This window comes from Leopardus geoffroyi, chromosome E2 (assembly GCF_018350155.1).
Source record: "Leopardus geoffroyi isolate Oge1 chromosome E2, O.geoffroyi_Oge1_pat1.0, whole genome shotgun sequence".
Classification (NCBI taxonomy): Eukaryota; Metazoa; Chordata; class Mammalia; order Carnivora; family Felidae; genus Leopardus; species Leopardus geoffroyi.
The window spans coordinates 54,769,241-54,792,958 of NC_059335.1; the positions used below are offsets into that span (position 1 = coordinate 54,769,241).

At 48.0% G+C, this 23,718-nt stretch overlaps 1 protein-coding gene across 1 annotated transcript in view; it reads right to left on the minus strand.

Moving 5' to 3' along the window:
- PKD1L2 (polycystin 1 like 2) overlaps positions 1-23,718 on the minus strand; it is a 96,211-nt gene that overhangs the window by 57,398 nt on the left and 15,095 nt on the right. The window contains exons 6-15 of the mRNA XM_045440122.1: positions 17,667-17,896; positions 15,560-15,961; positions 13,433-13,510; positions 10,619-10,668; positions 7,910-8,027; positions 5,865-6,072; positions 4,062-4,182; positions 3,243-3,384; positions 1,846-2,022; positions 408-553 (exon numbers count right to left, since the gene is read on the minus strand). Of these exons, the coding sequence (XP_045296078.1) occupies positions 408-553; positions 1,846-2,022; positions 3,243-3,384; positions 4,062-4,182; positions 5,865-6,072; positions 7,910-8,027; positions 10,619-10,668; positions 13,433-13,510; positions 15,560-15,961; positions 17,667-17,896 (1,672 nt within the window). The remainder of the gene's footprint in view (positions 1-407; positions 554-1,845; positions 2,023-3,242; positions 3,385-4,061; positions 4,183-5,864; positions 6,073-7,909; positions 8,028-10,618; positions 10,669-13,432; positions 13,511-15,559; positions 15,962-17,666; positions 17,897-23,718) is intronic.

Sequence of the window (23,718 nt, forward strand, 5' to 3'; positions counted from 1 at the left end):
TCCCTTCCTGCTCCTCCTGGCCTCTCACCCTTGAAATTTACCCGGATTTAATCCAGTCTCTGCCATGTAGCCCTGATGGCTGATTTTGGCCCTCCTTCCTTTGGACTCTGATGGCACTGGTCTGACTCATCTCTGGGTCCTCCTGCCCCAAGCCTCCAGGGCATTACTCCAGGGCACTATTCTGGCCACTGAGATGTAAGATCTACAAAGGTAGTGACCATGTTCACATCTGTGTCCCCAGAGCCTGGCACAGAGCAGGTGCTCTGAAAATACTAGTTGAAGGAATGAATGGATCAGTGATTCATATGGTCATGCCCTTAGCTCCCTTCAACCCAGCCACCCTCTTGGGGAAGTTCAGGTGGGTAACAAGTTTTCTCAGGAAAGAAACAAAGGCTGCTGCCACCTACCTTCACCAGTGCATGGGCCTGTTGTTTGTCCCCTGCCCGATTGGACACAAAAATGACCACTGTCAGCGTGAAGTCATTGTTTACTTTTCCAAGTGGCAGATAAACTGACTGGAGGGCAGGTTCAGAGCCACAGTGTAGACAAGAACCTGGTAAATGGAAACTGAACAGTTAGGGCGGCATCTCTAGGCCCTGGGGAGACAGGAAACCCACCAAGGTAGAGCCTGATGGCAAGGACACAGAAGCCACAGCTCATAAAGACGTGGCAAGCACTCAACGACTCTGTGCTTTCAGAGAGACGACAGCCATCTATACGGATCCCCTAGTCTCTGTAGGTAATTGCATGGTTCTATGACTTTGGAATAATTTTACTAGAATCCATAAAAAATTCAAAAAAAAATTCCTCTTTACAGGTTTACAAAGAAATTCAAGAGGTAAATCAAGTTACAAAAAGGAGGAGGAAGAAGAAGAGGGCAGGAGGCGATCTTAAAAATTATCTCAAAACATCAAAGCTCACTCAAAAGTCACTTCCTGTACAAAGGCCTTCCCAGGTTGGTGTATCTAAACAGCGCCCCTGTCCTATGTCTTTATTTACCAACGGTCTCCACCACTAATTGTAACACAGGGAGGTCAGGGACTTGCCCTGTGGAGTTTACTACTATGTATCTAGCACCTGGAAGAGCCTGACGTGTAATAAATATTTATTGTTGAATGAATGAATGAATGAATGAATGAATGAATGCATATCTTTCCTATCCTTAAAGGAGACCTCCCCCCCTCAGTGGAATCACTAATCATTGTAATGTGCAGACAATCATGAAGTTACTGAATTATAACTCACAGCTGAGTTTTACATGGTTTCACTTCCCTGCCCCTTTGCTCACCTGTGTGAGCAACCAGTTGGAACAACCAGTTGGAATTAGAGCAGCTAGCCGGCCTCCATCTGGGGGGGATGCAGGTTCGACATGGAATCTGCTTGCCTTCCATGAATTGACTCCCTCCAGGTTCAGACCCAGTCACAGCCATCTGAACATCCCTGCATTCCACATCTGCTTAACTGGCACCCCATGAAAACCACCCTCCTCTGGGTTTCAGGATTGCTTGTGTCCACCTTTCTCTAGTCGAGGCCTTCAGTGGTCACACCTCTGCATATTCTCATCCATTTAACCCCCTCCATGTCTTTTATGCCAGGGCAGAGGTCATTTTGGCCTCTATAGCCATTGAGGAGATATCGATGGGGCCAGCTTCGCCTCTCCCTGGGTGTGTGACTGGGTCAGTGTGCCTGGGGTGGGGCTAAGGTGTAGTTGGGGGAGGTCTTCATTCTGCAAACGTCTCTCACACATGGAACATACTTTTTGCAGCTCCCAGAGGGAGACAGGCCCCTGTTCTGGGAGAAACGGAGCCTAGCAGCTCAGGGGAGAGCACAGCCCTGGGCCAGTACCTGACTCCAGACAGAAGCAGTACTCCAGGGGGCCCAGGGCCGAGGATGTGTCGCAGAAGATGGTGAAGCTTGTCAGAACGGTACCCTCCTCCGGAGTGATGGTGCAGGTGGGCACCTCGGGGGGAGACACAGAGCCGATCACATAGGTGTCCTCCCCATAGGCATGCCCGGTCACTGCTGGGGAGTGAAGACAGAGGGTGTTTGGGGGGCTGTGTGAGTCACCCGAACTCCACCATGCTTCAGGATCACCCTGGGAGCTTGTTAAACATGCAGGTTCCCAGGCTCCTCTCCTGACCCCCAGCCTCAGACCTCTCTGGAGGTTCTGGGGTGGGGCCCAGCAATCTGCACATCTGACAACTCCCCCTAATGCAGGTATCCTGGGGTCTCACTTTTGTGGGACTCTTTTTTTTTTCTTTAATGTTTATTTATTTTTGAGAGAGAGAGAGAGAGAGAGAGAGAGGACAAGAGGGGGAGGGGCAGAGAGAGAAGGAGACACAGAATCCAAAGCAGGTTCCAGGCTCTGAGCTGTTCAGCGCAGAGCCTGATGTGGGGCTCGAACTCAAGAACCGTGAGATTGTGACCTGAGCCAAATCGAACACTTAACCGACCGAGCCACCCAGGCACCCCAGGATCTCACATTTTGAGAGTCAGTTTTTCATCTGTAAAACAGGGCTGATATTAGCAGCTTCCTTGCAGTTGTGGTGATGAGGAAGTATATTGGGAAATGAAAGGACTTGCTCAAGATCAAGGAGCTAGTAGGAAGGGCCACAGCCAGAATCTAGAAACGGGCTGACCCCACCCAAAGCCACGCTCTTTCCAGGCCTCCACAGCACCAGCACCCCTCACCACCTGACACTTCAAAAAGAGTACGTGCCTGGAAGAGCTGGGCATGAAGAGAATTTTAATCGGTTAAAATGAATTCCTTAGCCTAGACCTAACTCAGAAAGTTTGGGGCAAGCCTTGGAGTGTGCGTTTTAAACCAGTATCCCTGGTTGTCCCAGTGTGGGTGGTCCCTGGGCCCCTTTGAGAAAAACCGAACCAATTGCACGCATCTGGAAGAGTAATCCCCCATTGTTTGTCTTTTTGAGAATCTACATTTCCCACCGCACTGGCTTGTTTAGGGTGAGAACGACCTGGCAGGACACGCAGACTGCACCAGAATGATCTGTCTCATCCACCCTGCACAGTCCAGTTCGGAGGCGGGAAATGGAGGCACGGAGAGTTTAAATGCCTTGCCGCCAGCTAGAAAGTGGTGGCGATGGGGCTGACACCAGACTCTGCATGTGGCCCTTGACCCTGCGCTGATGTTCCACATTTCTGGGTTTCTGAGTTTGCCTTGGTTCGCTTTCGGCAGACAGGCGGAACCCGTGCCGGGGCCTGCGGGGAGCCTTCCGCACCTGTGGCTCTGATTCGGAGGGCCTGGCCCCAGGTCTGCAGGAAGGAGCTGTTCAGCCGCAGCGTGGACGTGTTGCTCTGAAGGAGGATTAAAGCCCTGGGCCAAAATCCTTGAAGTCTGCAGGCGGGTGGGAGAGGCTCCGCCTGAAAGAGAACACCACCCAGAGCCCCCGAGGCTGCAGCCAGGCTGCTGGATCTCCGCAGGGCAGTGGCTCCTTACCCTGGGGAGGCCTTCCAGATCTGTCTCTGCGGCAAAGGCACCACCTGCTTCCCCAAGTCAGCCCAGAGACCCAATTTCCAGCCTTGCTTAGGTGATTGTCTGAGGTCAGTTCCCCTTGAAGGAGAACCTGAGATGGGGATTCACGGGCAGGTCATTTCCTGCGGGAGGGCCCTTGGGAGAACCAGAGGGGAGAGGGAAGCAGAGTAGGGCACAGAATGAACTAGGCAGGGAAATGATTTCAGGAGGTGTCCAGCCAGCCTCAGCCCGATCCCACAGGAAGTGACAGCCACACCACACAGGTTGTCAGAGGCAAGGGGCCTAGGCCGTTAGACACCCCCAGCCATCGGTTATTGGCCAGCGGTCACTCCACAGCAGCTGGGGACCATGCACCAGCCTAGTAAGAGGGACCGGGCTGGGGCACCCGTAGCATCTGCTGTGATGTTTCTCCATTGTTTTTGCTCCCTTGCATCCATTCTCCCTTCTGACCAATGCTCTGGGTTTCCTCTGGGGAACACCCCCAACCCCACCCTCCGGGGTGCTCAGTACTGGGCATGCGACACAGGTCTGGTCAGTCAGAGTGGGTGATTGCCAGTGTCCTCACCTTCTCCAGCGAGGTGTCATCTAAATACCAGTTGAACACGGCCCCTGGGGAGCCATCCCCCATGGTGACTCTGAGCACAGTGTCTTCCCTGGGGTTCCCAGGTCTGCAGTTCTCCTCGCAGCTGAAAGGGAGACAGAATGCAGTGCGGAAGCTCACTCAGGCCTCCTGGGCTGGTCTTTTGTCCGGTTCTTCTCAAGTCCTTTGAGAAGGCGGCACAGGGCCTTTCTTCTGGTGGAAGATGGAATAAAGGCAACCCCTGCCCCAACCCAAACCAGGACCTAGTGTTGGTCAAGGAGAGGACTTGTGCCTGACCGAATTCCCACTTCATTCAGTATGCAGGACAGTGGTGTGGAACGTGCATGAAGTCCAGGGTCCTCAGATCCTGTCCCTGTCTCTTGTGAATGGTCACCTTGTATGAGTCACTTAAACTCTCTGAGCCTAAGTTTCCTCACCTGCAAAATGGGGAGTTAAGAACGATTTCTGTGACTCCCTCTAGCTCCAATAATAAAGGAATACTGTGGTTTTATTGCCTGCGTGCCACAGGTTATAAATGATTTGCATCGTTACTCCGTCATCCAGTGCTTACCACAACCCTAGGAGCCACATGTTAGAATCCCCTTGTCAGAGCCAGAAAACCTGGCTCATGGAGCTGGCGTGATTTGTTCCCGGTCACACGACTCCTGAGTGGGGGAGGGCAACACAAACCAGCATGTCTAGGTTCGATTCCAGGGCCTTCTCTATAGCATCCCGCTCCCTCCCTTGAGCCAGTGAGAGATCCCTTTGGCACCTGCCATGGGTCCAGCCCATCCCCGGGACCTCTCAGTTGTAACTGCATAGCAGCTGGCAATCTCCCTCCTGTCTTCATGTCTGTCCTAACACCGGTGTGCTGGACATTCTCTATTTGTCCCCACAGCCTGCTCACCATCAACTCCGTGGCCCTGGGCACTAGGAGGCTAATCTCTGTGGACTGTGTCACCCACATTCCTGTGCCGGCTGGCTTCTACTTGGGTCCAGCAATGGGAGGCATTGGCTGGGGATCAGAAGGTAACAATGGGAGGGCGGGAGGGTATTTATTCACCACGGTCCCTGCTCCTTAGCAGGTGGGCTGCTGTTGGCAGTGGCTGTGCTCCTCCAACCAAGCCCACAGCTCCTGTTGGGGGCCGCCTCCCCTACAGCTGCAGCTCCCAGGGTTCCCGGGACACCATCCCCCTGCTTACCTCTGTAGTCCTCAGAGGGAGAGTGGCTTCCTCCTGTTGTAGTCCTGCACTGTCATCCCTGGCTTGTTCCCTTATCCCTGCCCACGTCTCTCTGTCTGGGCCCCACCCGATAGACCAAGCCTCCTTCAACCTTCACTTTGATGCAAGAGCTCAAGCAATCTCCCTGAGCCCGCTCTTGCCCTCCTCCAGCCTGCTCTCCACCCTGCTGCCACAGCGTTCTGTACTAGGACAGATCATGTCCCCAGCCTGCTTGCAACCCTTGGGTGGCTTTCCAGAACTCTTCAGAATCATGTCTTTATGTATAACCCGCACGGTCCCACCAGAGCCAGGCCCTGCCTGTTCTCCTCGTTTCTTCTTGCCCCTCTGTCCCCCTCCATATGAGACACACCAGCCTCTTTCACTTCTGGCTTATTCTGTGCTCCTCCCTTTGTCACCCATATTCCCTCTCCAGCCCCCCTTTTGCTGCCAAGTTAATTCCTCTTCCCTCTTCACATCTGGGCTGAGGAAGCCTTCCCTGCCCTGGCTCTTCGGTAAACGGTGGCCGAAGGGACATCATTGCTGCGGGAGTTTGCTCTCGTGCCCCCACCTGACTCGAGGCCTGAGTTCCAGGGGTGCAGACACGTAGAGACACTGCTCCTCCCGGTTCTCCAGCTCCCTGCCCCTCCAGGTGGCCAGGCGCAGGGTGACAGCGGAGCTGGGTGGTGGCAGGCAGGACGGAGGAAGCACCAGCTCCCCCTGGTCCACACGGAGCAGCTGCCTCTCAACACAGTAGCTCCACTGGGCCCAGCAACGTCCTGAGAGAGAGGGGCAAAGGCTATGATCATCCAAGGACGCTTCTGGTCTGGGTTTTTAGAAGAAAAGAGTCATAGATAAGAAAAGCAGCTCCAAAGAGAGAGTTTGATTTTTAAAAACTCACTTGCAGGGTGAAAGGATGACACCGCAGAAGGATGCTTCTGGGGAAATGAGCCGCCCTTCACCCTGACCCTGAGCAGACCTGCAGGGTCTGTCTGCTTCCTCGGCACCAGCGACCTCCACTGAGGACAGGCAGGCATATAGTAGGGGAGGGGGGCGGGGATATACAGCTCTGCCTGGGGGAGCATCCAGGACAGCTTCCTGTCCCTGGTGTACCTCTCATACCACGTGGAAACAACTGTCCTAAACTGTATGTCCCTGTGGGTACACTGGGGATCCGGCGGGCCGTTCTCCCCATCTGGGAGGACACACGCCATCTCCTGCTTTATGATACTGGCTCAGTAAGTCTCTATCCCTCGCCCTTCATCTGTGTTGATCGATGTTTACCCATCAGTCACCTTGCTCCCCCTGCCCCGAAGTTTGGTAGTCATTCACGGGACATGACCTAGGGTCAGGCCATCAGCTCAACCACCCAAACTGTATACCTGAATCCTCTGTGAATTCAGACAGTGAAAACTAATATTCCAAAGAATGTCCTGAGCACCTACCAGTGGATATCAAAAGGCTCTACATTTTATATGACTTGACCCAGTTATTCCATTTCTTGAAATTTATTTTATTTTATTTTTTTTTTTTTAATTAAAAAAAAATGTTTTTTCAACGTTTATTTATTTTTGGAACAGAGAGAGACAGAGCATGAACAGGGGAGGGGCAGAGAGAGAGGGAGACACAGAATCGGAAACAGGCTCCAGGCTCTGAGCCATCAGCCCAGAGCCCGACGCGGGGCTCGAACTCACGGACCGCGAGATCGTGACCTGGCTGAAGTCGGACGCTTAACCGACTGCGCCACCCAGGCGCCCCGAAATTTATTTTTTATTCTCAAAACTTACTTCTGAAGGTAACCACAGATGCAGATAAAGGCAGAACTACAAGGATGTTCATTACAATGTTGTTTATATACGGGCAAATAATTCAGAATAACCTACGTGTCCAAAAACAGGGTACCAGTAAATAAATGACCATACATCAACTTTGACAGTCTATTATGCGCTTACTGTCTTATGAAATCAAGATAGAGAAGATACCATGGCATTAAAATATGCAGGATGTATTGTTCAAAGAAAAAAAAAAAACTCATAAAAATAGTAAGTGTGATATGGATGGCATTCATTTCCAAAAGAATGTGTACGTAGCTAGGATGTATCCCTATAAAGCAGGACAACCATTTCTAAGAAGTGGGTACTGGTGCTGTCCTCTTGGTTTGTCAGAAAATGCCTCCTCACTTTTAGACTCTCCCAGTGACATACCCAGCAAGGGCAAGGAGGTGACAGGAGGGATCCACCCAAAAGGGAGGAGTTGTTTTGTTTTGTTTTGTTTTGTTTTGCTTTGTTTTTAGCACTCATGTTGTTTGTGGGGAAAATAAAGGCTATTGACTTTTAGGGTTAATTCTCTCAATGCATCTCTGTGTTGCTGCCTTTAGGGCTCCCTCTGCCTTGGTTTGCCACTGCTTTCCCCCATCCCCACCCCACCGCCTCCACCCCACACCCGCCACCTCCCATTTCCATGGGATTTTCAATCTCTGGCACATGCAAAGCACACAAAATGTCAAGGATAAGTAATGCCTGTGTGAAGATTAAAAAAAAAAAAAAAAGCAAAGTTGACCTCTATCCATTACTTTGTGGTGAGATAGGACAGTTTCAGAGCTCTAAGGCCACCTACCGCATGACCACTGGAAACGTAAATCCTTGTCCCTGTCTGGCCAGCCCAGAGTCACGGTGGTGAAAGGATCCACATACTGGCCAGGCTCCACGTACACCTGCCTGTCCCCTTTCTCTCTCTGCAGAAAAAGCAGCTGGCTGGTGAGATGCCCCTCCACAATTGGTACCCTACCTTCTTCCCCACAGCAGTCTGTGCCAAGGGTAGTTGCACCATAAGGCACAGAATGGAGACAGACCCTATCTGATCCACCTGGCTCTCCTCTGGAGATGGGTCACTGGGTAAGTAACTTTAGTCTGAACATGGGCTCAGTGCTGAGTGTCCATCATGCTTCCAACTGTTACCAGGGCCTGCTCTGGGCCAGGCCCCATGCTTGATGCCTAGAGATACAAGAATAGAGACCTGGGCCTTGCTCTTCAGTCTAGGAGGGAAGATGGACAAAGAAACTGATGACTAACACACAGAATTCTAGCTGCTACAGGAGAGGGGGGCCCAGAGAATTACGAGAACGTGTAAGAGGGAGGCAGTAGGTTGAGAACATCTGCTCCTCTGAAGAAGGTTTGATAGCATTTGATGCCTGGGTTGCTGCGGATTGAGAGAAGCTAGTGATGTCCTTCCTCTTTCGTCTGGTGCAGAGGAGGACACAGAGCTGTGACCTCTGTAAGGCGGGCAGCCAGTGTCAGGACAAGCTTCCCCAGAGAAAAAGACTACAGAGCTGTTGTGAAAGAGGAGGAGTGAGGGTGAGCTGGGCAATAATGGAGTCTGTGGGTTCTAGGAGGAGGGATTAGCAGGCATATGGTGTGTTCCTGGAGTAAGTTCTGGCAGGACCTATCAAACAGCTGGGCCTAAAGGGCTTAGTCTGGTGTAACAGGAGGCTACATGGCAAAACTCAACCCCTTGTAGTCTCCCATGGCCTAAGAATAAAATCCAAACCCCTGTCTTGGCACCTAAGACCTCATGTGATCGGGCCTCTATCCATCTCTCTGTAATCTCCTATATGCTCTCCCTCCCCACCCACAGGCCTCAGGACACTTCTAGCCTCGGGGCTTTCATATCTGTGCACCCAGAAAGCTCTTGTTCTGCTTTCCAGCAAGGCTGACCGTCTTATCTTCAGGTCTCCACCTGAATGTCCCATTCTAGAGGCCTCATCCGATCACTTTTGCTAGGCCATGCTGTGTTGGTTGTCACTGCACCCTGTTGCTTGTAGTTAAACACTTACCACAATTGCTAATTACATGCTAATTTGTTTGGTAATTTCACCCACTAACTCCAAGAAGGCAGGGGCTACAGCTGTTTATTCACCTTTGTGTCCCTAGTCCCTAACACCAAGCCTTGACATTGTAAACGCATAGTCTTTGTTATTGAATAAAGTACGTGCATGGACAATGTCAACAGCAAGGAGTCGGGCCTTAGTCCTGCTGTAAAAACTGAGGAACATGGGCCTGCTTCCTCATTTAAGCATTAGCAGCTATAAATTTCTCTCTGAACATTGCTTTAGCTGCATCCCACAAATTTGGATAGGTTATTTTGTCATTAACACTCAAATATATTTTAATTTTCCTTGTGAATTTTTTTTTGATCCTGATTTTTTTTTTTAAGTGTGCTCTTTAATTTCCGTGATGTTTTCCGGATGGCCAACAGGCACATGAAAAGATGTTCAACGTTGCTCCTTATCAGGGAAATACAAATCAAAACCACACTCAGATATCACCTCATGCCAGTCAGAGTGGCCAAAATGAACAAATCAGGAGACTATAGGTGCTGGAGAGGATGTGGAGAAACGGGAACCCTCTTGCACTGTTGGTGGGAATGCAAATTAGTGCAGCCGCTCTGGAAAGCAGTGTGGAGGTTCCTCAGAAAATTAAAAATAGACCTACCCTATGACCCAGCAATAACACTGCTAGGAATTTATCCAAGGGATACAGGAGTACTGATGCATAGGGGCACTTGTACCCCAATGTTTATAGCAGCACTCTCAACAATAGCCAAATTATGGAAAGAGCCTAAATGTCCATCAACTGATGAATGGATAAAGAAATTGTGGTTTATATACACAATGGAATACTACGTGGCAATGAGAAAAAATGAAATATGGCCCTTTGTAACAACCTGGATGGAACTGGAGAGTGTGATGCTAAGTGAAATAAGCCATACAGAGAAAGACAGATACCGTATGGTTTCACTCTTATGTGGATCCTGAGAAATTTAACAGAAACCCATGGGGGAGGGGAAGGAAAAAAAAAAAAAAAAAAAAAAAGAGGTTAGAGTGGGAGAGAGCCAAAGCATAAGAGACTCTTAAAAACTGAGAACAAACTGAGGGTTGATGGGGGATGGGAGGGAGGGGAGGGTGGGTGATGGGTATTGAGGAGGGCACCTTTTGGGATGAGCACTGGGTGTTGTATGGAAACCAATTTGACAATAAATTTCATATATTAAAATAATAATAATAATAATAATTTCCATGATGTCTAAAAGGTATGTACGTATCCCAGATATCTTATTACTGATTCATTATATAACACTGTTCTGGTTGGAGAACATGCTTTCTGTGATTTCAGTCCTTCTGATCTCTTTTCAAATGGAAGAAACCTCCATGCCTCCTAGTACTCTGGGTATTAGCACCAATAAGCCAAAACTCAAAACTAAAGCAGAGTTTTCAGACATCTTTTTCTCATGAGGTTAGTGTTTAAAAAACAAAACAAAACAACTCACATTCTTTGTCTTGGCATTTGTTCCAGACGGTTCTCGCACACTGGAAGGAGCTGTGAACACAATGAGAACAGGCATCAGACTTTGGTAGGTGTTTATAAGGTTACCAAAGGGCAGAGTCAGAGGGTGTGCTGAAGATGCCCTGGGGAGATGCACCTGTCTTGGAAATGAGTTAGGGAAATTTGGCAAGCATTCAGGTCATCAAAATGGGTAAACACCCAAACCATCATGTCCACCCCTGGACTGAAGACACGGCTTCGGTTGTTAAGAAAGAGTCAGGCAGTTGCCAGTGCAAATAAAACACGAGATTTAGAGACCAGCATGTGGCTGTATGCTGTTAATGTTTAACTACCGGTTAAAGGGTGGGGAGTGGGGAGCCCTGATTTGTACCATTTACTACTTCCGGTGGTGGTTGTATTCCCACGAAGGCAGATTTCAGGCTACCGAGCTGACCTCAGTGATTATAGAGCAAGAGATGCACAGAACCAGCTCTGGCAAGCTGCTCGGGGCCGGCCTCAGCACACCACAGTGCATTTCTGGGTCTTCCTGTTGGCCTCTTACTGGCTGTGTGAGCCCAGGCAGATTAGTTATTCTTTCTGAGTCTTAGGTTCCTCACCCACGACAAAAGGCAATCCCTATCCTCAAGGCTGCAGGAGAGCTGACTGCTGTGCTTCTATACCATTGCCTTGTAATCTGTGTACGTCTATAAAGAGGGTTAGTATAGCAAGGTAAAACAAAATGGAACATGTACACTCAGTTGATATGCCCTGAAAAATCATCGAAATGTGAATATGGTAATGTCTAGTTAAAGTGTAATGATTAAGACAGGAATGTATTTTATCTGCACTGGCAGATCCGTGGGAGTCATTAGGCTCTCGTGTCCTGGTTAACATCTGGGTACTGTTGATCTTTACAACATTCTCTCCCAGTGAATTCTCATTCTGAGAACTCTCACTTTGAAGGTCTATAAAATTATGTAAAGCAAAGCTGAGATGCCAGACACAGAGATTCCTTCTTAATCTTAAGGCAGATGGGCCAATAATCCGGAAGGAAGAAATCAAGAGACGTAATTGCTGCCTCTGATCCTGCCACGAATTAGCTGAGTGACTTTTGGAAAGTCAGTTCACCTCTCTGGGCCTCACATTCCATAAGTGGAAAAGGAGGTCTGTGGACAATTGCACCGACATCTGATGGTTTTGTCCCCCATCCAGGCATCCGTGCCCCCTTGTTTTGGTAACAGCACTTACGGGCGATTCTTTCCCCCGGGAAACATCCCTCCCCTGCTCTCGGTCCTTGGTTCGGGTGACGCCACCCCTACAGCATGTTCCAGGTGGGCATGTAATCCTGGTCTCCCCAAACTGAATACCACTTTCCCCTGGTCTCAGTACTGGGTCCAAGAGGGAACATGAACCAAGCTTGGACCAGTAAAGGGGGCCTCAGGACTTGGGCTAGAAATGTCAGCAAAGAGGGACTCCTTCTCCTCTAGGGTTAAGTAAGGATTGAAGCCTGGGGCCATCTTGCTACTGATGGGAAGAGGGAATCAGAATAAAGCCAACATAGAACCAAGAGATGAGAAGAGGCAGATTTCTGACAATATTGAGTGACTGGATCTAGCTGTGCCTAAACCCTAGACTTTGCCTTTCCGCTTCTTTCTTTCTTTCTTTCTTTCTTTCTTTCTTTCTTTCTTTCTTTCTTTCTTTCTTTCTTTCTTTCTTTCTCTTTTTTTAATTTTTTGATGTTTACTTATTTTTGAGAGAGTGAGACACAGAGTGTAAGCGGGGGGAGGGGCAGAGAGAGAGGGACACAGAATCTGAAGCAGGCTGCAGGCTCTGAGGTGTCAGCACAGAGCCCTATGTGGGGCTTGAATTCACGAACTGCAAGATCATGACCTGAGCCAAAGTCAGACGCTTAACCGACTGAGTCACCCAGGCACCCCTGGACTTTTCTTTTTGTGAGTTGATAAAATTTCCCTTTGAGTTGAGCCAGTCTGAACTGCATTTCTGTCCCTTGCTACGCAAAGAGTCCTGGCAAACACATTTGCTGTGGACTTTCAGCTCTGTGACTTTTAGCTACTGTTGGCTGCCTACCTACCAGCCATTACCCCACCCTTCTTCTTGGCTGCCAGAACCCACCTTCTCCCACAGAGCTGGAGGTGCTAGATACTTGCTTCCCAGCACCCCTTACAGCCAGGGTGGATACTTGCTGGACACTTGCTTCCCAGCACCCCTTAGAGCTAGGGTACGTGACCCCGGCTGATGGTATCTGAGGAGAAGAATGCTGGGGACTTGTGGGGAAAACTTCCCTCCTAGTAACAAGAGCTACAGAGGGGGAAACGGGCTTGTGCAGCTGCTGGATGATTCTGGGTTGACCTGCGATGTTTGGAACCGCAGCAGCCATGTTGATGAGATGCAACCCTATGGGCAAAGCAGAAACTCTGAGGGTGGCAGAACAGAATAGCAGACAGCCTGGGTCCCTGCTGGTGACACTGGACCGCTGAACCAATCCTGGAACCACTTACCTCCTAACTTCTCAGTATGTGACGTCATAACGACCAAACTTAAAGCCACCTAGGTTGGGCCTCCTGTTGCTTGGAGCCTAAAGCAGCAAACTCGGGTGTTTTAGAATTCTGTAACAGTGGTTGAATGTTTTACCGTGTACATGACAGCGCTTTAGAGTAACCAGAGAATTCTTAAAATCTACAGAGCAAGGTAAGCATTCAGAGCTCTGTTTTGAAGAGTCCCTCCCTGGATCCCGAGCAAGTGCGATGACCCAAACTGCTGGTCCTGAGTTTTATAGCCCCTTGCAGAAATTCCTTGCCTGAAACAGTGATGCTTCCAATTTCCAGACTCAGGTTTGAGAAGGCATTCCTCACCGTCACCGTGACCAGAAAGGTGCCTGTAATGCAAAAGGTGGAGACTTAAGGGTGTTGCAATAAATTGTTTAACTTGCATTGAGACAGCTCTCCCAAGCTATGCTTCCTGGTCCGCTGACAGTGGCATTTGAATCTTTCATCCTGAGCATTTAATGGACCCCTGTTGTATACCAGGCATGGTGCAAGTCTCTGGGACACAGAGGTGAATGAAACATGGTCTTTGTCTCCAAGGTCCTTATAGTCTAGTATGCTTGCAGGAGACCAAGTGCCAACCATGGCAAGAATTGGCACGGGGGCATTGTGGACATGTAGTAGGGAGTCACTGCACTGATCATGGTTCATGGCAAGGCTAAAGCTAAAGTTCAAAGGACGAGTAGTGCTCATTGGTCAGGTTAGAGAGGAGATTCCAGCAGAAGAAAGGACATGACAGGACTTTCAAAAGACTGAGGAGCAGAGAGGGGAGAGAAGGATTTGTAAGACTCAGGGTATGTGTGTATCCCACCCTCCTCCCTCATGGGAAAAGGTGGTGGGTGCTACCTTCTTTTCTCGAGCCTAGAGAGGAGCTCATCAGAGGGGACCCTGGGAAAGGTGGATATGTGCTCTTTCAGATCCGGGACCCCCATGGATAGGTTCCTTTCTCATACTCTTGAAGGATGGCCTACGACGGGGTGGAGTGAGAGGGAGAGTGGGGGCAAGAAAGGGCTGCATTCCCACGTTTGGAAAACTACCGGTAGCTGGCCAAAGAAAAGGTGAGAATTTTCTGAGGACTAGATGTTTGTCTTGCCCCCCTCCCCAACTCAGGGACATAGCAGGGGCCTCAGAAGCCCACAGAAGCTCCTGCAAGAGGCAGTTGCTGGGCTGCCACATCTGCTGGGCTGGTGAGCATTGGTTGGCAAGCAAGGCTGGCCAGGACCGGGCCAGCGCTGACAAGTGAGGGTCTTCCTGCCCTACCTGGTGCCCTTTCCTTCCTCTTCACCCCCTTTATCTCATCCAAATCTGTTTTTCTTGTGGGGAGAAGAAGACTACTTACCATCTAAGAGTGAGCCAAAACTTCACAGGGCATGTAGAGATTTTATCTATTATCCCCTGCCAAGCGGCTTTTGTAGACAACAAAAATTAATTTGCATTTGAATTATAGCCTATATAGTGTGTATGTTTTCCATTGTCATTTCATTTCGCTCTGGATTCCTCTTGTTCCAAGCTGGACCTTTGATACCTGGCAAAGTTGTAATGGTTTTCTTCTCAAATCTGTCATTTAACTTATCTCTTTTGCTAAATCTGCTGCTTGAGGTCACTGTAGCCCCACCCCAGCACAGTATTTCCACCTCTCTTACAGACTTCTGAGATCCTTGGTGGGGAAGGTAGGCAGGGTTCTGGGTGGGTTGGGGACTCTGTGACCCTCATCACATTCCTGGCTGCTGACTTCACCACATTGCCCTGAAGGACTCTCTGTTCTCTCCAGATTAAATGCAAATGTCTCCTCTAGTCTCCTGTCTTGGTGGTGCCAGCCAGTCTGTCACCCTATCTCTATTCCAGCCACAATCTTGACTCTTCCTCTCTTGTCCCTCCCTCTCCCACCCTTGTTTTCATCTCTCGCTCCCTGAAGGGCATGGACTGCAGGTCCCCCCTGAACCACACTCTCCTCTAGAAATGATGGAAAAGTTGGAATCCTTCCAACTCTCCTCCAGTGGATCTCAGTGGGGGAGATTTTGCTACCCAGGGACAGTTGGCAATGTCTGGAGGCATTTCTGGTTGTACTTAGGAGGCTGGTGCTACTGATATCTAGTGGGTAGAGGCCAGGCATGCCAGTAAACACCCTACAGTGTGCAGGACAACCCCCACAGCAAAGAACGATCCAGCCCCAAACGTTAGAAGTGCCACAAGTGAGAACCCCTGTGACTCTAAGCTCTGAGGGCAGATCAGATGTCTCTTCTTATTTTATGCCCCAGGCTGGATGCTGTGAACCCCCTTTGTGTTCAGGACACACAGACACAGGCTGGCGGGACCCTGGACACCGAGTCGGGAAGGAAAGAGGAGGGAAATTTGGGCGGAGACCCACCCATCCCAAATACCTTCAAGAGGAACTGCCACAGGGTAAATCCCAAATGGTCCCTGGAGACTCTCTTCTTCATGGGAGAAGGTTGCATTGAGTCCTGCCACTTCAAAGGTCAGCCTCTCCGGTGCGCCACGAGCCACCGAGACGTTGACCAGTAGGTCTTGTCCAAGCTCCAAGTGGTCAGAAGCCCAGGAGGCCCATAGCCCTGATAGAGGCTCCGTGAAGGAGACTGTGATGTTCCGGGAGGGTCCAGAAGTGGTGTTGCTGGTGGCTCGGATCTCCAGGTGGTGCATCCCTGGGCCCATCCTTTGCTGGGCTGCTCTGTCCAGGGTCAGATTGTAGGGTAGCAGGCCGCTTGGTGTGGTGAACTCAGCCAGGGTTGTATTACCCGACAGCACAGTGTAAGTCACCCCTCTTCCTATGTGGGGTAAGAAATATTTAAGAATGTCGGCAACAGCCATGCAGTAGATTGTACTGAGACGGTTGAGACCCAAGCTCCAAGGTCAGATTCTGGACGTAGACATGGAGATGGTATAGCCATAAAGACATGCGGAAGGATAGGCCCACCCCCAAGTCTTAACAGTGATGATCTCTGAGTACGGGGTTCATGAGTGAGTTTTCTTTTTGAGACCTCTCTGCTCATCTGCATATTCTGCTCCATGCTCTGCGCGTGTTACCCATAAACTTAAAGGTTTGTAATGAAAATATGAGGACAGGTTTGTCCTTGGAGGGTGGAATGCTAACACAGGAGCGTCTCCCGAGGCGTGGCTGATTTTTATGCCTGAGAATTAGCCTCGAGTCTTGTCCTAAGCAGGAGCAGGTGAAGTCATTTCCTTCCACCTCCGTGGCAGACCGCCTGAAACCCTGCCCCACGGGAACACTCAGCCTGTTCACCTTAAGATGCGGCTCCTTCATAGGTTGGGGCCGGCTGTCCTACCTGGATGGTAAATACTGTGGTTGACTCTAAAAATCTGGTTTAAACCACCAAATTAGGATTCTTTGCAACAGAAGCCAAGCTAGGGTGTTTCTTGTTTGAGCGATGACGATGCTAATGACGATGATAAAGACAATGACGATGGTACCTTCTGACACTCATGCTTACTGCTCCCTCTCCCCACACTTGGCAAACAGTAGGCAGTTATGTTTGTAGGATAAAAACATAAATGAAGGATTATTTTAGGTTTCCCTGGTGGACATAGCAGCCGTCTTTGGCCAACAAGCACACCGAGACAGAGAGGAGCCCCGAGGACTGTTTAAGGACCCTGTGTTTAAGCTCCATCATATCTCTGCTGGGTGAGGCTCCAGGAGCTGTGAGGTCGGACTGAGCCATGTCCTCACCTCTGCAGCTCTGTGCCACGCGGTTTAGCCCAGCAGGCTTCTGTCTGGATCTCAAACCAGACCTGTGCCTGGAATAAAGATGCTGCCTCAGGTACGGGTGGGTCTTAGTTGGTAGGGTCTCTACTGAGAAGAGGGATGATATTCGGAATGTTTAACAACTGAAACTACATGGGTCCCAACCAAAGAGGATGGATGTTGTGATAAATCAGAATGAACACTGTGACCAATCAGAGTAGATGCTGTGACCAATCAGAAAGGACACTTTGACTAATCAGAATGGACATGACCAATTAAAACGGCCTCTCTGACCAATCAGAAAAGAAACTGACCGATCACAAGGGACCATCATTGTGCCAGGCTGGTCAACGCTGGCCTCACTGAGATGGGCTTAGGCCCAGCTGGTAGCTCTCCCGGTCCTATTCAGGTTCCCTAACAAGGAGTGACTTGGAAATTCTGTTCTGATGGGACTGTGGGTAAAGAAGGGCATCGGAAAGCAGAGAGCTTCACTTAGCTTACTAGCCTTGTGACTTCAAGCCAATTTCTGAACCTTCCCTCCATTTCTTCATCTGTAAAATGGAGATAATAATAGTACATACTGGGTGGGCTAGCACATGTGGAGTACTCAGACCAGTTCCGGGCATGCACGAGGTGCTAAATAAGTGGAATGGCTAAAAAACTAACTGGATACATGAGTGCTGTTAGTATTTATTAAAGCCTGGGAGTTGGATGGATAGAGCTGGGCAAAATCAAGGTTGCTTTGACCTTGACCGTTTCTGTAGACTCACCTCCATCAAGTACCACCTGAATCCACAGAGGTTCCCCGAAGACAGTGCGGCAGAGAGGGCTGGCTCCCAACGTCGACAGGCCGGAGCACCGAGTCACGCTGAGCCTTTCCGTCTTGTCTCGGATTGTCACGTGCTTCTGAGCCATCACATGCCACTCACTGGTTGTGCACTCGGCAAACACAATAAATTCCCCAGGGACTGTGAACTGGTGGGTCACGTTGCTGGATAAACTGCCAGCAATAGTTAGTGTTGGCCATGTTGGGGACACACAAACACATGCATTCATACACGTGTGCACATATGTACTCACCTACCGTGCACCTCCCCTGCCCTGCAAAGATAAACAGGTGAAGAAAGAGATGCTACGTGACCAAGCTCTTGGTGTTCACAAAGGTTATGTTGAGATGTCTAGAGCAGGTGGGAGTGGAAGAAATAGCAGTGACCAATCAGGGAGTTGAATATTTGGTTACACGTCCTTTTTCTGCTATTTATTCCCTCTGTGGCTCACATAAATCCCCCTCGTCTGTAAAATGCTGTGCCCCAGCCTACCTTTCTGAACCGTATTTTCCCCATCTGTAAAATGGGGTCATATTCCAAATGTATCAGAATGATAGAAGCTTGGCTTCTCATTTCGCCGAGGGAACTGATTGAAAATCGCCAATGTGGCCCGTAAAGACCCACATGACCTCCCTTCTTGACCTCACCCCCATCTCCTGCCACACCCCTCCCAGCTGTATGTCCGCTCTGCCCTCTTTTCGGTTCCTGGAATGTGCCACCTCCCGTCTGCCTCAAGGCCTGCAGGTGTGCTGTTCTTTGCTGGGAAGGCTCTCGGCTCGTCTCTCTGCTCACACTCATGCTCTTCCTTTGGTGCTCAGCTTAAACATCACCTCCTCAGGGAAGCCCTCCTTAGGTTCCCCATAAAGGCAATGCTGTAGCTCGGCTGCTTCTCCTGGGTGACACTCATTCCTTGTGTGCTTGCTCTGCCACTGGCATTCTTCCCCGCTAGGTCATCTGCATAGACGGTGTCTGTCTAGATCTCCGTTATAAATCCGGCACCTAACACAGCGCCTAGCATAGAGGGCGTGCTGAGAAATATTTGACAAATGAGCATATTTGTGAAAAGGCTTGCAAAACAGTAGCTGGATTTTTGGTGCCTGCCAAGAGTAAAGCCACCACCCGTCTCTTCCATTGATTACGACTTTAGGCAAAATTCAAAAAGAAACTTGCTGAGGACTCTGAAAAGTAAACAACAGCAGACAGATTGGGGAGGAAAGCCCAGGCTTTAAGAATTACCCGTAAAGATGGGACTTTCCTGTTTTGTGTCTTTTTTCTTTTTTAATCTCCTTTATATCTTGGCTTTGTCCCTGGGGTACCCTGAGTCATGGAACTGCACAATGAATGAAGAAAACAAAAACCTCAAGAGAAATCCCCTCTGTTTAGCCAAGAGAACCAGGAAAAGAGACCCAGTGAGTCTGAGGGCACAGAAAATAATACCTGGTTTTGTTTTGTGTCATTTCTCTTTTTTTCTCTTTTGGCCATGCCCTAGGCTGTTCTCCCTCTTGGAGCTGCACTGACAGTGTAGGGTGATGCAGACACCTAATTCCCAAGAGAAAACCCATCTTTGTATCCAGAGGAGCCGTGAAGAGAGATGTGTGGGAGCTGAAGATTGTGGGGGAGACCCTGAAAATGAGAGACGTGGAGAAGAGGGGCCCCCACTTCCATGAACAACCCAGCACAAACTATGAGCTCACTCACATATTATGCACGTGCAAAGTAGAGCCAAAGACACACAGCCAAGGCTTTGTTTGAGTCAGACTACAACATAACACCATCCTGAGTGTCCCATGAGCGGGGCCAACCCAAACAGGTTTGGAAACGACACCAACATGGGAACCACCACTCACAGAAGGCAAGTCATAAAGTGTGGTCTGAACCTAACCAGGTGGGTTGCCTGCTAAAACAAAACAAAAATCTATTTTCCAGAGGATTTTAACTGGATCCAAAGTCTCAGAACCTACTATCAAAATGTCCAGAATATAATCCAAAATTGCTTGATGATACACAAAGAATGAGGAAAATCTGACCCAATCTCAAGTGAAAACATAATAGATGTCAGCTTTCAGGTGACTCAGGGGTTGGAATTATCAGACTTGAAATCAGCTATTTCAGCCATGCTCCATGACATAAAAGTAAACCCTCTTTAAATGAATGGAAAGCCAGACATTCTAAGCAGAGAAACAGAAACTTTTTTCTTTAATGAAAATTTTAGAAATAAACAGTATCTGAAATAAAAAATTCACTGGATGCTTGCAATAGCAGAATAGTGATGACAGAAAAAAGTCAGTGAACTTGAACAAAGAGCAAGAGAAAGTATCCAAGCTGAAGAAAAGATTAAATAAATTGACATCTTAATAAAATATTAAATTTTTAAAAATGAGTAGAGCATCAGCAACCTGTGTGACAATATCAAAAAAGAAAGCAGTTGTGTCATGGGAAGACCAGTGAGAAGAGATAGATCGGTGTAGAAAAATACACTGAAGAAATAATGGGTGGAAACTTACCCAGTTTGGCAAAATACATACATGTAAAAATTCAAGAAACTCCATGGATCCCTCACAAAAGGGGAAAAGTTAAAGAAAACCATGCACACACATACAGTAATAAAACTGCTGAAAATCAAAGGTAAAGAAAAAAAAATCTCAAAACAAGCCTGAAAAATGACATTGCATATAAAGAAAACAGCGATGTGACTGACTGTAGATTTCCCTTCAAAAGCATGGCAGTCAGAAGACAGTGACAACATCTTTAAATGTTGAAAGAAAAGAATTGTCAACACCTAATTCTATATCCAGCAAAAATGTCCTCCAGGAAGTGAAGCAAAATAAAGAGGTTCTCAGGAATAAAGAAATCCTCTAAGAGAATTTGTTGCCAAAAAATCTACTATAAAAGAAGTGTTTAAGGGAGTTTTTCCAGCAGAAAAGAAATGATACCAGAGAGAAACTTTGAATTTCAAGGGTGAAGGAAGAGCACAAGTAATGGTAAATATTTTGGTAAATTCATAGACTGGTAACATTTTGGTAAATTCAGGCCCCTCATTGGGCTCTGTGCTGACAGCTCAGAGCCTGGAGCCTGTTTTGGGTTCTGTGTCTCCCTCTCTCTGCCCCTCCCTGGCTTGTGCTTGCTCTCTCTCTCTCTCAAAAGTAAATAAACTAAAAAAAAGAGAGAGAGAGAGAGAGAGAGATTTTCAATATATGTAAATGTCCTACATATGACAACTATAATATAGAGGAGGGTGAGCAAAGGGACCTATATGCCAGTAAAGCTTCAACATTTTAATGAAGTAAAATATGAACTCCATATAGACTGTGTAAGGTTGGATATGTATATTGTAATCCATGAAGCAACTACTAAAAAAGTAATAAAAAGATCTATAACCAAAAAAGCTGATAGATATGTTAAAATGGAATGCTAAAAATATTCAAATAATCCAAAAGAAGGCAAAAGAGGAGAAGAACAGAGGGAAAATAAACAGAGGAGCAAACAGAAAACAAGAAAATAGTGGACCTAAATCCAACTATATCAATAATTACATTACTTACAAATGATCTAAATACACCAATTATTGTGCCAGATGGGGTTAAAAAAAAAATTCTCAACCATAGACTGTCTATAAGAAGTCCACGTTAAATATAATGATAAGGGGGCACCTGGGTGGCTCAGTCAGTTAAAGCAGCTGATTCTTGGTTCCAGCTCAGGTCATGATCTCATGGTTCATGGGATTGAGCCCTGCATTGGGCTCTGCACCAACAACACAAAGCCTGCTTGGGATTCTCTCTCTCTGATTCTCTCCCTCCCTCTCTCCCTGCTCATGTTCTCACCCTCACTCTCTCAAAATAAATAAATAAACTTAAAAAAAATTAACAAATATAATGACATGGATAGGTTAAGAGTAAAAGTATAAAAGTTTCACCAGCAAACACTAATCAAAAGGACGCTGGAGTAGGCTCTAATAACAGACCACGTGGATTTCAGAACAAGAAAACACTAACTCTTTTCAGTCACGGGAAGGATGGTTTTGAATAGCAAAATCTGGGCTGTTTTTCAGGGATCTTGCTGGGAAAAGCGACTCATTCCATTCCTTGAGCTCTCCTGCCAACTGAAAGTGCTCAGGAACGAAAGTCAGAGAAACGGACTTTTCCTGATTTGTCTCCCAGTGATCTCACTGGAGGCAGAAGACAGCAAAGTGCTTTTAGAAACTGCTGCCAACAAAGGGAATATCTGCTCCGAGTACAAAGCAACGGAGGCAACAACCTAACATTTTTTGATGATCCTGTGAGCCAGCAGGGCCATTCCTGGGTGCAAACCCAACAGAAATGCAGCAAAGACATGCACTCCAATGTTCACGGCCACATAGTTTGTAATCGTCCAAAGGGGAAGCCACCCAAAAGGACTACCGGCACTAGAAAGGAATAAGTAAAGCAAGGAATATCCATGTGATGGAATGTTCTACAGAAATGAGAGCAAAGAAGGCACAGTTATACACAATAATATGGATACATCTCAAAAATGTACTGTTGAGAAGTCAGACACAAAAGAGAATACACTTTATGATTCCAATTATAGACGTTTCGAACGGGTCACATTAATCGACAGTGGTAGAAATTGGTAGACTTGGGGGCCCCGGGAGGACTCTTGGGAGACTGGTCATATTTTGTTTCTTGATCTGAGTACGAGTTACATGGGTGTAGACATTTCACTTTGTAGAAGTTAACTGAGTTAACAACTGAGTTGTATCTTTTTGTGCAGTTTTTTGTACATATTTATGCCTCAATAAAAAGTTTAAAACTTAGTCTAAGACACTGCCACTCACTGATTTGCACATGCCGCTTTGATCGTTTACATTAATGGGATGTGGCTTTTCTTTAAAAAGGAAGAAAATGGGGAAGAGAGCTCACATTTTTTATCTTTGCTCAGAATGTCCAATTGTTAAGAATACCAAGGTCTGTACCATTTTGTTAATGTCAGTCACAAGTTGCTAGCCAGCTTGGTGGATAAAGCCACCTGACCAAATTGGGCAGTGTGGTAGAATGGAAAGGGTAGAGAGCCGGAAGTAAGGTCTCCAGAGCTCCGTCAGTCACCTGTGTAACCTAATGACTCAACCTCTCTGAGTCTCAGCTCCCTTGTCCATACAATGAGGTGAGAGCCATTCCTGGCTGGGTCGTTGTGAGGTTTAAATGAGACCATGGCTGAGTAAGTACCTGGTATGTGATAGGCTCAAATATTGTGGGGTTTTGTGTGTGTATGTGTGTATAATAGGATGGCATTTATGCCACTTAGCCTCTTAAAAATAAAAGTAGTATATACTTCTGTAATATTAATATAATGGCAACAATTACCCATTTTTAAGAATCGACTCTGTGCCAATTATTTTCTTCTTTGTAGTCCCATTTAGCCCTTAAAATTACCCAGTGACTATTAGTAACTCTTGCAACAGTATTAACAATCACAGATCATGTAGCCAAATGGCCTAAATATTCTTAAGTATCCTCTGTAGTGGATGTGAGTCACCCAGATTCTGTACTTCAAGGCCGAGGTCTGCCCCTCCCCAGCACTCTGGTGTGTTAGTGGCCAAGGCCTCACAGATGAATCCATCTCCAGGAATTCCCCTTGGCCAAAGGGGGCAGCCTCCCCCCCCCTCCCCCCTGCAGGGTGCCTTCCTGCATCCCATGGCTGCTCTGTGCCAGAGAGCTGAGGTTCCATTCTCTTGCCTCAGTCCCGTCAGGTCCCGGCTCTAGAGTTCTCTGTGGGGATGGGAAGGGCCTGTGTTGCTAGTGCATCCCATTGTACCTTCTGCCCCTGCTCCATCCTGGAACCCCCCTCCCCCAGGAAACCTGCTGTACCCCAAATCAGTTTCCTGGTACCCAACCTACATGTTCTCCTAAAAACAATTTCTCCAAACTGGCTGGCATATCAAGGCTCTTTATCAGCAGACTCCTTTTGAGTTTTCCAGCAGCATCTTTCATTTTCCCCCACATACCCTGAACTCCTGCTG